We start from the raw sequence: 11452 nt of genomic DNA on the forward strand, positions 1-11452 counted from the left end.
TTGGACATAGAACTGTCCTGGGTAAACCGCACACGCTGCCCCTTCGGTCCAGTGGGTGTCACACGGTACCCGATCGTATAATAAAACAATCCTAGGGCTGAGCGACCCTAAAACAACTGGATATCTCAAAAGGATAATAGACTCAACATGGTATGCAAGTGACGCATACAAATCATGAACATTATATCATGCATCTCATGACAAATAATAATGCAACAAATAATCATGCAACATATAAACATGTATTTTCAGTTATTTATCTCAGTCTGTACTTACGTACCTCTATAAAGGCAGTCCTAGAAGTACCACTCTAGGTTCTAAGCCTACAAGCCAATATTTCAATGCATCACTAATAATGCTCTAAAAATCATAATTAAGCTAATAGCTACTCCCAAAAGCTAATCAGAGTCTAGACTTATACATGCGCCCGTCGTCAGCCCGCTGATGTCGAAGGCCCTGACCCAAGCACAGCTCCGCTACAAGCCCCGTAGCACCTCGCTAGTACCCGACCCTCGAGAATATAACCCAAAACACTCAAATATGGACAAATGGTTCGAAATCCCCTCAATTTTGCATCTGAAAATGAAGTTTGGACCCATATTTATAGACCAGGGATCAGAAGTTCTGATCTGGGTTCGGAGGTTCTGATCTGCGCATGATTCCCACGTGTAGAGAGAATTTTGACACCTCAGGCCGTAGGTGAGTTCGGAAGCTCCGCACTGGGATCGAAAGCTCCGATTTGCAACTTGTCCAATTCACCTTGACACCTGGTTCCAGTCGAGTTCGGAAGCACCGAACTGTTCACTCCTTCCGAATTGTTTTGGGTGCTTCCGAACTGGTTTGGGACCCCCGATACCCTCCCTACCATTTTCGGACGTTCCGAAGCTGATTTTCCACTTATTTTCTCAAATAATGACTCCTTAAACATGTTTTTTTTTCACTTTTAAAATTATATGTCATTTTCTAACATGTTTAAATAACTTAATCTTGTAAAATGAAACTGGGCTACCACATAAATAATTAAATTTTGAATTTCTTTATTAGGCTTTACATATAATTTAAAATATTTTTTTAATGTGTATATATTTAATATTGTACTTAATTTTTGTTATTTTAATTTTTTTTTAAATCTTAATTTGTTTTATTATGATAAAATATCATAATTCAATCATTAATTTTATAAAATTTTGTATTTTTTAAATTTATTTTGTAAAAACATCGGTTAATTCGGTGACCGACTGAATTAACCGATTTTAATTCGGTTCGATTAAATCGGTTTTAGCATAAATTTGGTTCGGTTCGGTTAGTCTAAAAATAATTCGATAAATTCGATTTTGGTTAATCCGGAAAACGTAAATGAATTAAACAGGGATAAATAGAAAATTTGTTTGTAACTTTATTTTCAAATGATTTTCGTAATATGTGTGAGAGACGTATCTTTCTAGCGTGATTATGTTCTCATTCACATCCACGAAAAACTTTCTTGGGGTTTTCTTCCCTGGGTGTCACTCATTTTATAATTGTCCCAATCAAACACGCTTAACTTTGGAGAAAGAAGGTGCACCTTCTTTTCAATCATGATTGGTTGCAAAAGTAAAAACCGAATAAAGCCTAATGAGGGGAACACAAGTTTGTTCTTTGATAATGGGAAAGTTTCACAAATTTTTTTATAGTCCTATTAAAAAGTTGTTTGTCAAAAATACATGAATAGGTTCTTTATGAATAATTTTTTTTTATTAGACGATCTCGTGAATATATATATATATAGAGTTTTGTTATCCTGCCCACCCATCGTGCCCACCTAATGTGCCCACCATGAGGTGACACTCAACTATTGGACGCACAATTCATCACATCCAATAGTTGAGTGTCAACTCATGGTGGGCACATTAGATGGGCACGGTGAGTGAGCAGGATAGCAAAATTGTATATATATATATATATGTGTGTGTGTGTGTGAAATAGGTTGATTCAATTTATATTTCTAATGAAAAATAAAATTTGTCATGAATGAGATTGAGTTGAAGATCTGTTTCACAAAATTGAATTGCGAAAAATATATATGAACAACGTTTGAAACCTCTGATGTGATAGCACGAAGATTGATACAGAAAGGATGTGCCAAAACGCTAGTAAACATGAGGAAACAAGAATAAGCCAAGAAAACAACTCGAACAGATCACACAAAAAAGTTGGAATTCACCATCAAGTTTCACTAGTGAAGGCCAACTATACAACAAAAATATTGACTAGCTTTGATTGAAGCATACTCTCTCCGCAAGGGTAAGGTTGTGCTGTTAACCGGTTGGTCTCTTTTTAATCTTGTTTCGACGTCATCCTCCTCGGGGGGAGTTTCAGTATTACCTTTTGGACTAATCAGCAGCTTTTGTGATCTTCTGACTTCTTCATGTTTAGCTTTTCATTTCTCTCTCGAGAATTTCCAGCATCCTGATCATGATTTGGACTAGTTAATCATCTTAACCACACATTTCGAACCCTACCCCATTGGTTTTATCCCATGGGGTAGGTGGTAGCATGTGAGTGGTCCATTGATGCGGGCTCCACGTGCCTACACGTACCTCATGGGGTAAAACCCACGGCGAACAATCCCAAAAAAGGAGTGTAGGAAAGAAAAAGAATCATCTGTCATTTGAATTTTCTGACCTTGGAGTCTGATAGTTTGGATTCACCATTAACCACTGTTTTCCTTCTCTTTCGAGGGAATAAACGCTCCAAACTTTGCAAAAAAGAACCATTTCGATATTGTCGGAAGCCACTTAAGTTATAACGTGACAGGGACTCAAGCTTGGCAAATCTGAGCTCGAACCAATCAGTTCCCGAGTTGACACGACTGATTTTGGCCCCTGCTCTCTCTGTTAAACAAATAACTCAATTTCGAACTGTTACAACTAACACCAGTTTATGCCAGAAGTTGAGTGCCCTTCTCCCAAATCATGAGAGCTCACCAACCTTCTTCTGACCTCTTCCCCACCTGCGTCTACGGGCCCTCCTCTTTCTTCCATCTGTTTTTGCCTTGGCTTTTTCTTTCAAATCTCTTTCACCGCGTCTTTTATACATTTTGAAGGTCACTTGTCTCTCTGCAGCCATTTCCCTCACCTTCTCCGTAATCTCCGCAGCAATTTGTCTATTATACAGCTTCCTCAGACCTCGCATAAGCTTTGCAAATGTATCCGGCTGAGGCATGAAGCCAGCATCCATCATATCCAAACAGTAAAAGCAAGCGTCTTTCACATGACCATTCGAAAACAGAGCGTGAATCCAAATCGTCCATGCATACGCATTAAGCTCGCATCCTGTACTTGTCATACAACTCCATATATCTTTAGCCATTTGAATCATCTCTGCTCTCAAAAGGGAATTCAACAGGCATTTCAAAGTCCCGTACTGGGGAGCGGCTAGAACGCCCCTACCGACCATTTGTTTGAAGTAATCACAAGATTCAAGTAAGCATCCTTGCTCGACAAGCCCATTAATCAAAACGACAAAGGTGTCAACTCCAGGGCTGAATCCATTTGTCTCTATTTCGTTCATAACTTTCATAGCTTGTTCAGTCTCCCCAAGCTTGCATGCCAGTCGGATAACGATACCATAAATGCACGGGTCAGGAAATACGTCAATCTTTCGCATCTCCTCCAAAAGCTCCTGGCACTCCTCCAACTCTTGCTTTTTCTCATGAGCTAACATGATATGCATATAAGTTGTCTGATTTGGTGCATGCCCTTTCGCTTTCATAGCATCTAAAAGCTCATAGCCTTTATCGATCTTTCCCCACTTACAAAAGCCACTTATCAAAGTTGTGTACGTAATAACATCAGCTTCACACCCAGCCTTTTCCATATCCATGTATACTCTCATTGCCTCAACCAATTTTTCTCTAGCACAAAGTGCCTGAATCACGATGGTATATGATGTTGCAGTGGGCTCGCAACCACTACTCCTCATCTCTTGCAAAAGATGGAAAGCATCAACCATTTTCCCTGCCCCTGAATATCCTTGAAGCAAATTGTTATAAACCACCGTATCAGGCTCAAAACCCGCTTCCCTCATTTTCACCAGCACGAATTTTGCTTCCACTAGCTTTCCTTCTTTACACCAACCGTACAACAGAGATGTGAAGTGCTTGATAGTTGGCTTGAATCTAATCTTCATATCCTCGAACAGCAAAGCAGCTTCCTTTACACTGCCATTCTTGCACAAGGCATCCAACAAGCACCCAAAAACAAACTCATCAGGTTCATGTCCATACTTGGGCATCTCGTCCAAGACTTCAATTGCCTTTCTAACCATTCTTGCAGAAGCAAATCTCCTCATCAGAACAACAAAAACATCTGGAGACAAAAGCTGAGGATTTTCTTTCCTCATCTCCTCAATGAGAGCCCAAACTGCTCCAAATTGTCTCATTTTCCCTAAAACCTTAATCATTGATTTATATACTTCGTAGCTATGCCCATAACCTGGCTGCTTTGACGCCCACACAAAGAATCTGTATCCTAAATTCCCAGCATCACCACAACGGTTAAGAACCCTTTCAGTTAACCCAGCCCTAACCACTATACCAGATTCTTGCAAAGCAAGCTCCAATTTCGGGAGTCTAGAGTGAAATTTCCGTAATATTCTGTACATCATTTCAACTTCAGCAGAATATTCATCACAGGGTGATACCTGACTTTCCTTAGGTATTTGTTTTTCATTCTTGAGGTGGATGAGACCAAACCCTTCTCTTGGTTCGTGTACGGTATTGGATATTCCATTTGGCATAATGGGATACACGAGCTTATGAGTTTGTGGCATATTTGATGACACTTGGGGCGAACCCATGAATGAATAGGTGGAAAAGAGAGAACATCTTGATGATTTATGATACTGAAAATAAAGAACAGATTTCTTTGAAGCGACTCTCTGCATTTCTATGAAAACGATAAATTTCTCTTATTACTGCCAGCTTCGTCGTCTATTATATCCTTTGATCGCCGTTCAACAATTCAATTTCCTTCCACTAAAATTCGCAAAAGATCAAAGACAGCGAATTATCAATTTGAAGTTTTTCTCCTCTAAATCTTTTACCCCAAATTGTCGTGCCTGATTTGGAAATACCCAAAAATCTATAAATTTCAATCCCAAATTCAATATAATAAATAAGATTAGAAACGAAAAAAAAACAATAAAACAAATAAGATTATAATTAAGAGGAAAAAAAAAAAAAAAGAAGCATGGCAAAGTAGCACTACACACTGATAACTGCGGCAAGAGCTTCGATTACTTGTGAGACAACTATTCTTTGAAGAGAAAAAAGGGTGGGACACAAAATCTTTTGTTTTAGTTGTGCAATCTGCAATTTTGCATAAGCCTTACACAATATGAAAATAACCGCAGAAGCAGAAAAAGTAAAAAGTAATTAAGGTAGTGTTTGGGAGAGTAGAAGGAAAAGCTGAAGATCTCCCAAATACTTCCTAAATTTGACGGAAAATGATTCACTCAACAGCGCAGGCAATAAACGGAAGCAGATCGATGGACATACTTCCCAAATAGCTCCATTCGTTCCTCCCTTGATACTCTCCAATTCTCTATATGCCATCAATTTTTCACTACTCTAAGACTCTAGTGGCACCGTGAACAAGCCGCCGACATTTGCAGTATCTCAAGCTGATGCAGTGGTGGATATTAAGCTCAAAATGTGTATAGACGAACCCGATGACAATGATTAAGCCTAATTCACGAAACCCAAAACTAAAAAACTTTTATCGACCAATAGGCTTGGTGGTAATTGATCGACATCCCGTCTGTTTGAGATAGTTAGTGAGGCGCGAGTGCTTTGTAGCTCACTGCACAGCCGGCTTTTGCTATTTCACTTCGGCTTCCCTCCTCAATTTTGCTAGTTTTTCCCTGTATTTAGCTTCAATTATCCTCCATTTTTTTCCCTTCTTCGGCATGCTTTCTCCGATTCCAACTGCAAATCCATCATCTTCAATCTCCAGACTGCTTCTTTCTTATGGGCTTCCTAAGCATGATGCCCTTTTTCTAAACCTCTTCAACATACCAAGAGTTCCACAAATCATGGATTCTCGCTAGAGAGAGGACCTATCCCAAGACAGGGCAAATTGCTTAAATCGTGAGAAGGTAATTGTTAACTGATAATCTATCAGTTTGCAACCATGGTATTGGTGGTGTAGGTGTAATAATCAAGGGTAGAAAAGAATTTGGGCTTTTAATTTTGGAATTAGGGTTGAAGAGATGATATGAATGTTGATGAATCTTGATGTATAAGATTAGCAAACACGATTACAAATATGAATCGCACCCTCTAATCAATAAACAAAAGATCCAAAGTTTTGCCCAATTTTTGAAACAAGGATTTTGGACTTCCACCTTTAATCGACGGTACTATTAACAACAGAAATCACGACAATTGAAACCAAAGAAAACCTTCAGATAACTTGTATCTGACAATCTTCAGTGAGAAACAATCGACAAACGCTTCCAAGTAATTAAACTAAAAAAAGTTTGATTTGAAAAACCAAAGCAAAGTTTTGAATAAAATTCTAGAGAGATTTTCAATAATTTGTGTATAAACTAAATCTGAATTATTAATTAATGAAAATAAACAAAGTATGTATAGTTTACAACTCACAATATAAGATAATGCAAAATATTGTAAAGATATCACAAAATATTGTTGTGATATTTTCCTATCAAAACTAGAACACCCAAAATACGAAAATATTAAAATAATAATAAAATAGAAAACACACACAACACGCCGCGTTGTGTGAGAGTCACGAACCCGCGCAGATGCACTTAGAAGCCTCGCAGATGCGCAAAAAATCAGCGAGATTTCTCGCGTGAAATCTCCTCAAGCGCAGAAGCGCCGAAACAAAGAAACCAAAATTCCCGCATATGCACTCATATTTCCCGCATATACACAAAAGTTCAGCAACCGATGAAACTAAAACGCCGCATATGCACAAAATCTCCCGCATATGCACAAAACTCCAGACACGTAAGAAATTCCAAAGAAACTAAAACACCGCATATGCACAAAATTGCCCGCATATGCACAAAACTCCATAAACTTAAGAAATCTCATTTGCACAGAGGCGTGAAATCATTCCTCCTCCATTTGATTGTCGCACCAATTTTGCATCACTTTGTTGATCATTTTCCACTTCAAGAACATTAAAACATCCTTCAAATTGATCTTCAATATCACCAACACTATCTTGATAATTTGTCATGAAACTTTGAAGGGCTTCTTTAAATTTCTTGCTTCGACCTCTCGTAATTGGTCCTTGTGGCATCGCCAACGGTTCTTTAGCTTCCTTAGTCACTTTTTCAATATGCACACCATCCATGATCGCATCATCCTCCCCTTCTTAAAAAGAATTTATCCTCAAATCTCGATCATCACCTACATCAAATAATGACAAGTCAGAAACATTAAAAGTAGTACTTACGTTATACTCACCTGGCAAATCTAATTCGTAGGCGTTATCATTGATTCGCTCCAAGACTTGAAAAGGTCCATCTCCCCTAGGGAATAATTTAGAACGCTTCTTCTCCGGAAAATGCTCCTTCCGCAGGTGCAAGCACACCCAGTCTCCAGGTTCGAACACAACGTTCCTTCTCCCCTTATTAGCTTTCTTGGTATACTGCAAGTTTTTCTTTTCAATGTTCTCCTTAACCTTCTCATGCAAATTTCGCACAAATTCAGCCTTCCTCGTACCATCCATGTTAACCCTTTCACTCATAGGTAAAGACATCAAATCCAATGAGGTTAAAGGATTAAAACCATACACAATTTCAAAAGGTGAAAAATTTGTAGTAGAATGCACACTACGATTATATGCAAACTCGACAAAAAAGGCAAACATTCTTCCCAACTCTTCAAATTCTTTTTAATTATAGAACGCAACAAAGTTCCTAACGTTCTATTAACAACTTCAGTTTGACCATCCGTTTGAGGATGACATGTAGTAGAAAATAGCAATTTAGTACCAAGTTTACACCATAACGTTTTCCAAAAGTAGCTTAAAAAACGAGTATCCCTATCAGACACAATACTCCTAGGCATGTCATGCAATCTAACAACTTCATTAAAGAACAAATCCGCAACATGAGAAGCATCATCAGATTTATGACACGCAATGAAATGAGTCATCTTATAAAATCGATCAACCACAACAAAAATAAAATCTCTCCCCTTCTTAGACCTTGGTAGCCCTAAAACAAAATCCATAGAAAATGTCTACCCATGTTTCACTAGGAACGGGAAGTGGTGTATACAATCCATGTGGTTGTGTCTTAGACTTAGCCTTTCTAAAAGTCACACATCTCTCACATAAAAATATCCCATTAAACCACCACTATGTGATTTCCTAACAAGTAACTCTCTAATTGAAGACTTAGGAATGCACAATTTATCCTCTTTAAACAAATAACCATCATGCATGTAAAACTTATCTTTTGGACCACGCATACACGACACATAGATCTCACCAAAGTCAACATCACTCGCATACAACTCTTTCACATGCTCAAACCCCAAAAACTTAGAATCTAAAGTAGTTAAGAGTACGTACCTTCGTGACAACGCATCCGCTACTACATTCTTCTTACCTTGCTTGTACTTGATTACATAAGAAAAAGCCTCCACGAACGCTACCCATTTGGCATGTCTTTTATTTAACTTCTGCTGCCCCTTGAGATGCTTCAAGGACTCATGATCCGTATGAATTACGAACTCTTTTGGCCTCAAGTAGTGCTGCCATGTCTCGAGTACCCTTACCAATGCATAGAACTCCTTGTCGTAGGTAGGATAATTCAAAGACGCTCCACTCAACTTCTCGCTGAAGTACGCCACTGGCTTTCCCCCTTGCATCAAAACGCCTCCAATTCTTACACTTGATGCATCACATTCAATTTCAAACGTATTAGTAAAATCAGGTAAAACAAGTAAAGGAGTATTAATTAAATTTTGCTTAATAATATTAAAAGACTTCTCTTGCTCCTCGCCCCAATAGAATGAAACGTTTTTCTTGATAACCGCAGTCATGGGCGCCGCCAATGTGCTAAAATCCTTCACGAATCTCATGTAAAAACTCGCATGGCCATGAAAACTTCGAACTTGACCAATAGAAGTAGGCGTTGGCCAATCTCGAATAGCACTTACCTTTTTTTCATCAACTTTCACACATTGTGAACTCACAACAAAACCAAGAAACACGAGTTCTTTTGTACAAAACACACATTTTTTCAGTTTAGCATATAAATGTTCAGCACGCAATGTGATTAAAACAACTCGCAAGTGTTCCACATGATCATCTAAGTTTTTGCTATATACCAATATATCATCAAAATAGACAACCACAAACTTTCCAATATATGCACGCAAAACATGATTCATTAAACGCATGAAAGTACTAAGTGTATTAGTCAAACCAAAAGGCATAACCATCCATTCATACAACCCATACTTTGTTTTAAATGCAGTTTTCTACTTGTCTCCCTCTCTCATCCTAATTTGATGATAATCACTTTTAAGATCAATTTTGCTAAACACACAAGCACCATACAATTCATCTAACATATCATCTAGTCTAGGAATAGGATGTCTATACTTGATGGTAATGTTATTTATAGCTCTACAATCAACACACATACACCAAGATCCATCTTTTTTTGGTACTAACAACACAGGTACAACACATGGTGACATTAACTCACGCACAAAACCTTTATCTAAAAGTTCACTTACCTGTCGCTGCAATTCTTTAGTTTCCTCCGGATTGCTCCTATAAGCTGGACGATTCGGTAATGCACTCCCGGGTACCAAGTCAATTTGGTGTTCAATCCCTCTCAAATGTGGTAATCCTTAAGGTAGCTCCTCCGGAAATAAATCATCGAACTCCTACAATAGAGAAACAACAACGCTCGGAAGATCTCCGGCTATATCACTTGTGTTAAGGAGGATCTCCTTATAAAACATCAACATAATTGGAACATGTGAGCTCATGAATTCTCTCAACTCACTCTTTTGGGCTATATATAATTTTTTTCAGCCTCTTTTTGCTCAATTTTTTTTTCATCTTTTTTTTATCATTTTTTTTCTAAGGTCATCTCACTTTTTTGTTCACTCTTTTTTTTGCCTAATTTCTTTTTTTCTTTTTCATTTGATCCTCCAACACTTGATTTGGAGTCATAGGCAATAATACAATGGACTCTTTTTTCATTACAAACGAATATTTATTTTTAAAGCCATCATGAACCACTCTCCTATCAAACTGTCATGGTCTACCCAATAAAATATGAGATGCTTGCATAGGGACCACATCACACAAAACCTCATCAACATATTTGCCAATAGAAAATGGCATCACAACTCGTCTATTAATTCTCACCTCCACACAGTCATTAAACCATTGCAACCTATATGGTTGAGGATGCTTCAAAATAGACAACCCCAATTTTTCCACAAGTTCGTAACTCGCTACATTGGTGCAACTACCCCCATCAATAATAAGACTGCACACCTTCCCATTCACAAAACAACGAGTATGAAAAAGATTTTCTCTCTGACTTTCTTCTTCCTCTCTAGGTTGTACATGTAACACTCTCCTACTCACCAATAACTCACCAACAACAGTCCCAAACCCATCCTCATCATCAGGATCTACCAACGTAGGCATACCATCAAAATTTTCCTCCTTACTCTCCAACTCCACATAACCACAAGCATTAATAATCATCAATTTCTTATTTGGGCATTGGATAGAAATATGGTCAATACCTTGACACCTAAAACATTTAATATCTCTAGATCGAGTATTAGAAGTTTCAGATGTACCTTTAACCACTTGCTTTGGTGCCTCCGATTTGGTGTCAGATTTTGGTTTGAACACCGGCATGTTGTCCTCCCGTTTTGCAACGTTTGGATGCCAAGAAGTCGACGATCCTCCACCTGAAGTAAATTGGCCAGCTCCTCTTCTCTTGAGCTGCTGCTCCACCTTCATGGCCGTCTGCACCATCTCATCTAAATCAAAATAGTGGCAAAGTCCACTTGGTCTTGGATTTCTCTATTCAAACCGCACAAAAATCTGGCCATTGTAGCTTCATTATCCTCCTCAATGTTGGTCCGAATCATTGTGGTCTCCAAATCTTTATAGTAATCTTCCACGCTCCTTGGACCCTGCTTCAAAGTTTGTAAACGCCTATACATATCACGATAATAATGGTTAGGCACAAACCGCTTCTTCATGACACGCTTCATCTCTTTCCACATCTCAATAGGCGGCTCCCCACACTTCTTTGTAGTGGTCACTAATTGATCCCACCAGATTAACGCATAGTCTACAAACTCAACCACTGCCAACCTCACTTTCTTAAGATCAACATAGTTATGACAATCAAACACAAACTCCACACGCTTCTCCCATTC

At 38.4% G+C, this 11452-nt stretch overlaps 1 protein-coding gene across 1 annotated transcript; it reads right to left on the reverse strand.

Moving 5' to 3' along the window:
* Nucleotides 1–2057: 2057 nt before the first annotated feature.
* LOC140890488 (putative pentatricopeptide repeat-containing protein At5g65820) lies at nt 2058–6201 on the reverse strand. The gene is made up of 3 exons (XM_073298321.1): nt 5540–6201; nt 2665–5100; nt 2058–2448 (listed from the first exon to the last, which is right to left on the reverse strand). Exon 2 carries the CDS (start codon nt 4924–4926, stop codon nt 2953–2955), a length of 1974 nt encoding a protein of 657 aa, XP_073154422.1. The 5' UTR covers nt 4927–5100; nt 5540–6201; the 3' UTR covers nt 2058–2448; nt 2665–2952.
* Nucleotides 6202–11452: the final 5251 nt, after the last annotated feature.

The sequence above is a fragment of the Henckelia pumila genome, chromosome 3 (assembly GCF_033568475.1).
Source record: "Henckelia pumila isolate YLH828 chromosome 3, ASM3356847v2, whole genome shotgun sequence".
NCBI lineage: Eukaryota > Viridiplantae > Streptophyta > Magnoliopsida > Lamiales > Gesneriaceae > Henckelia > Henckelia pumila.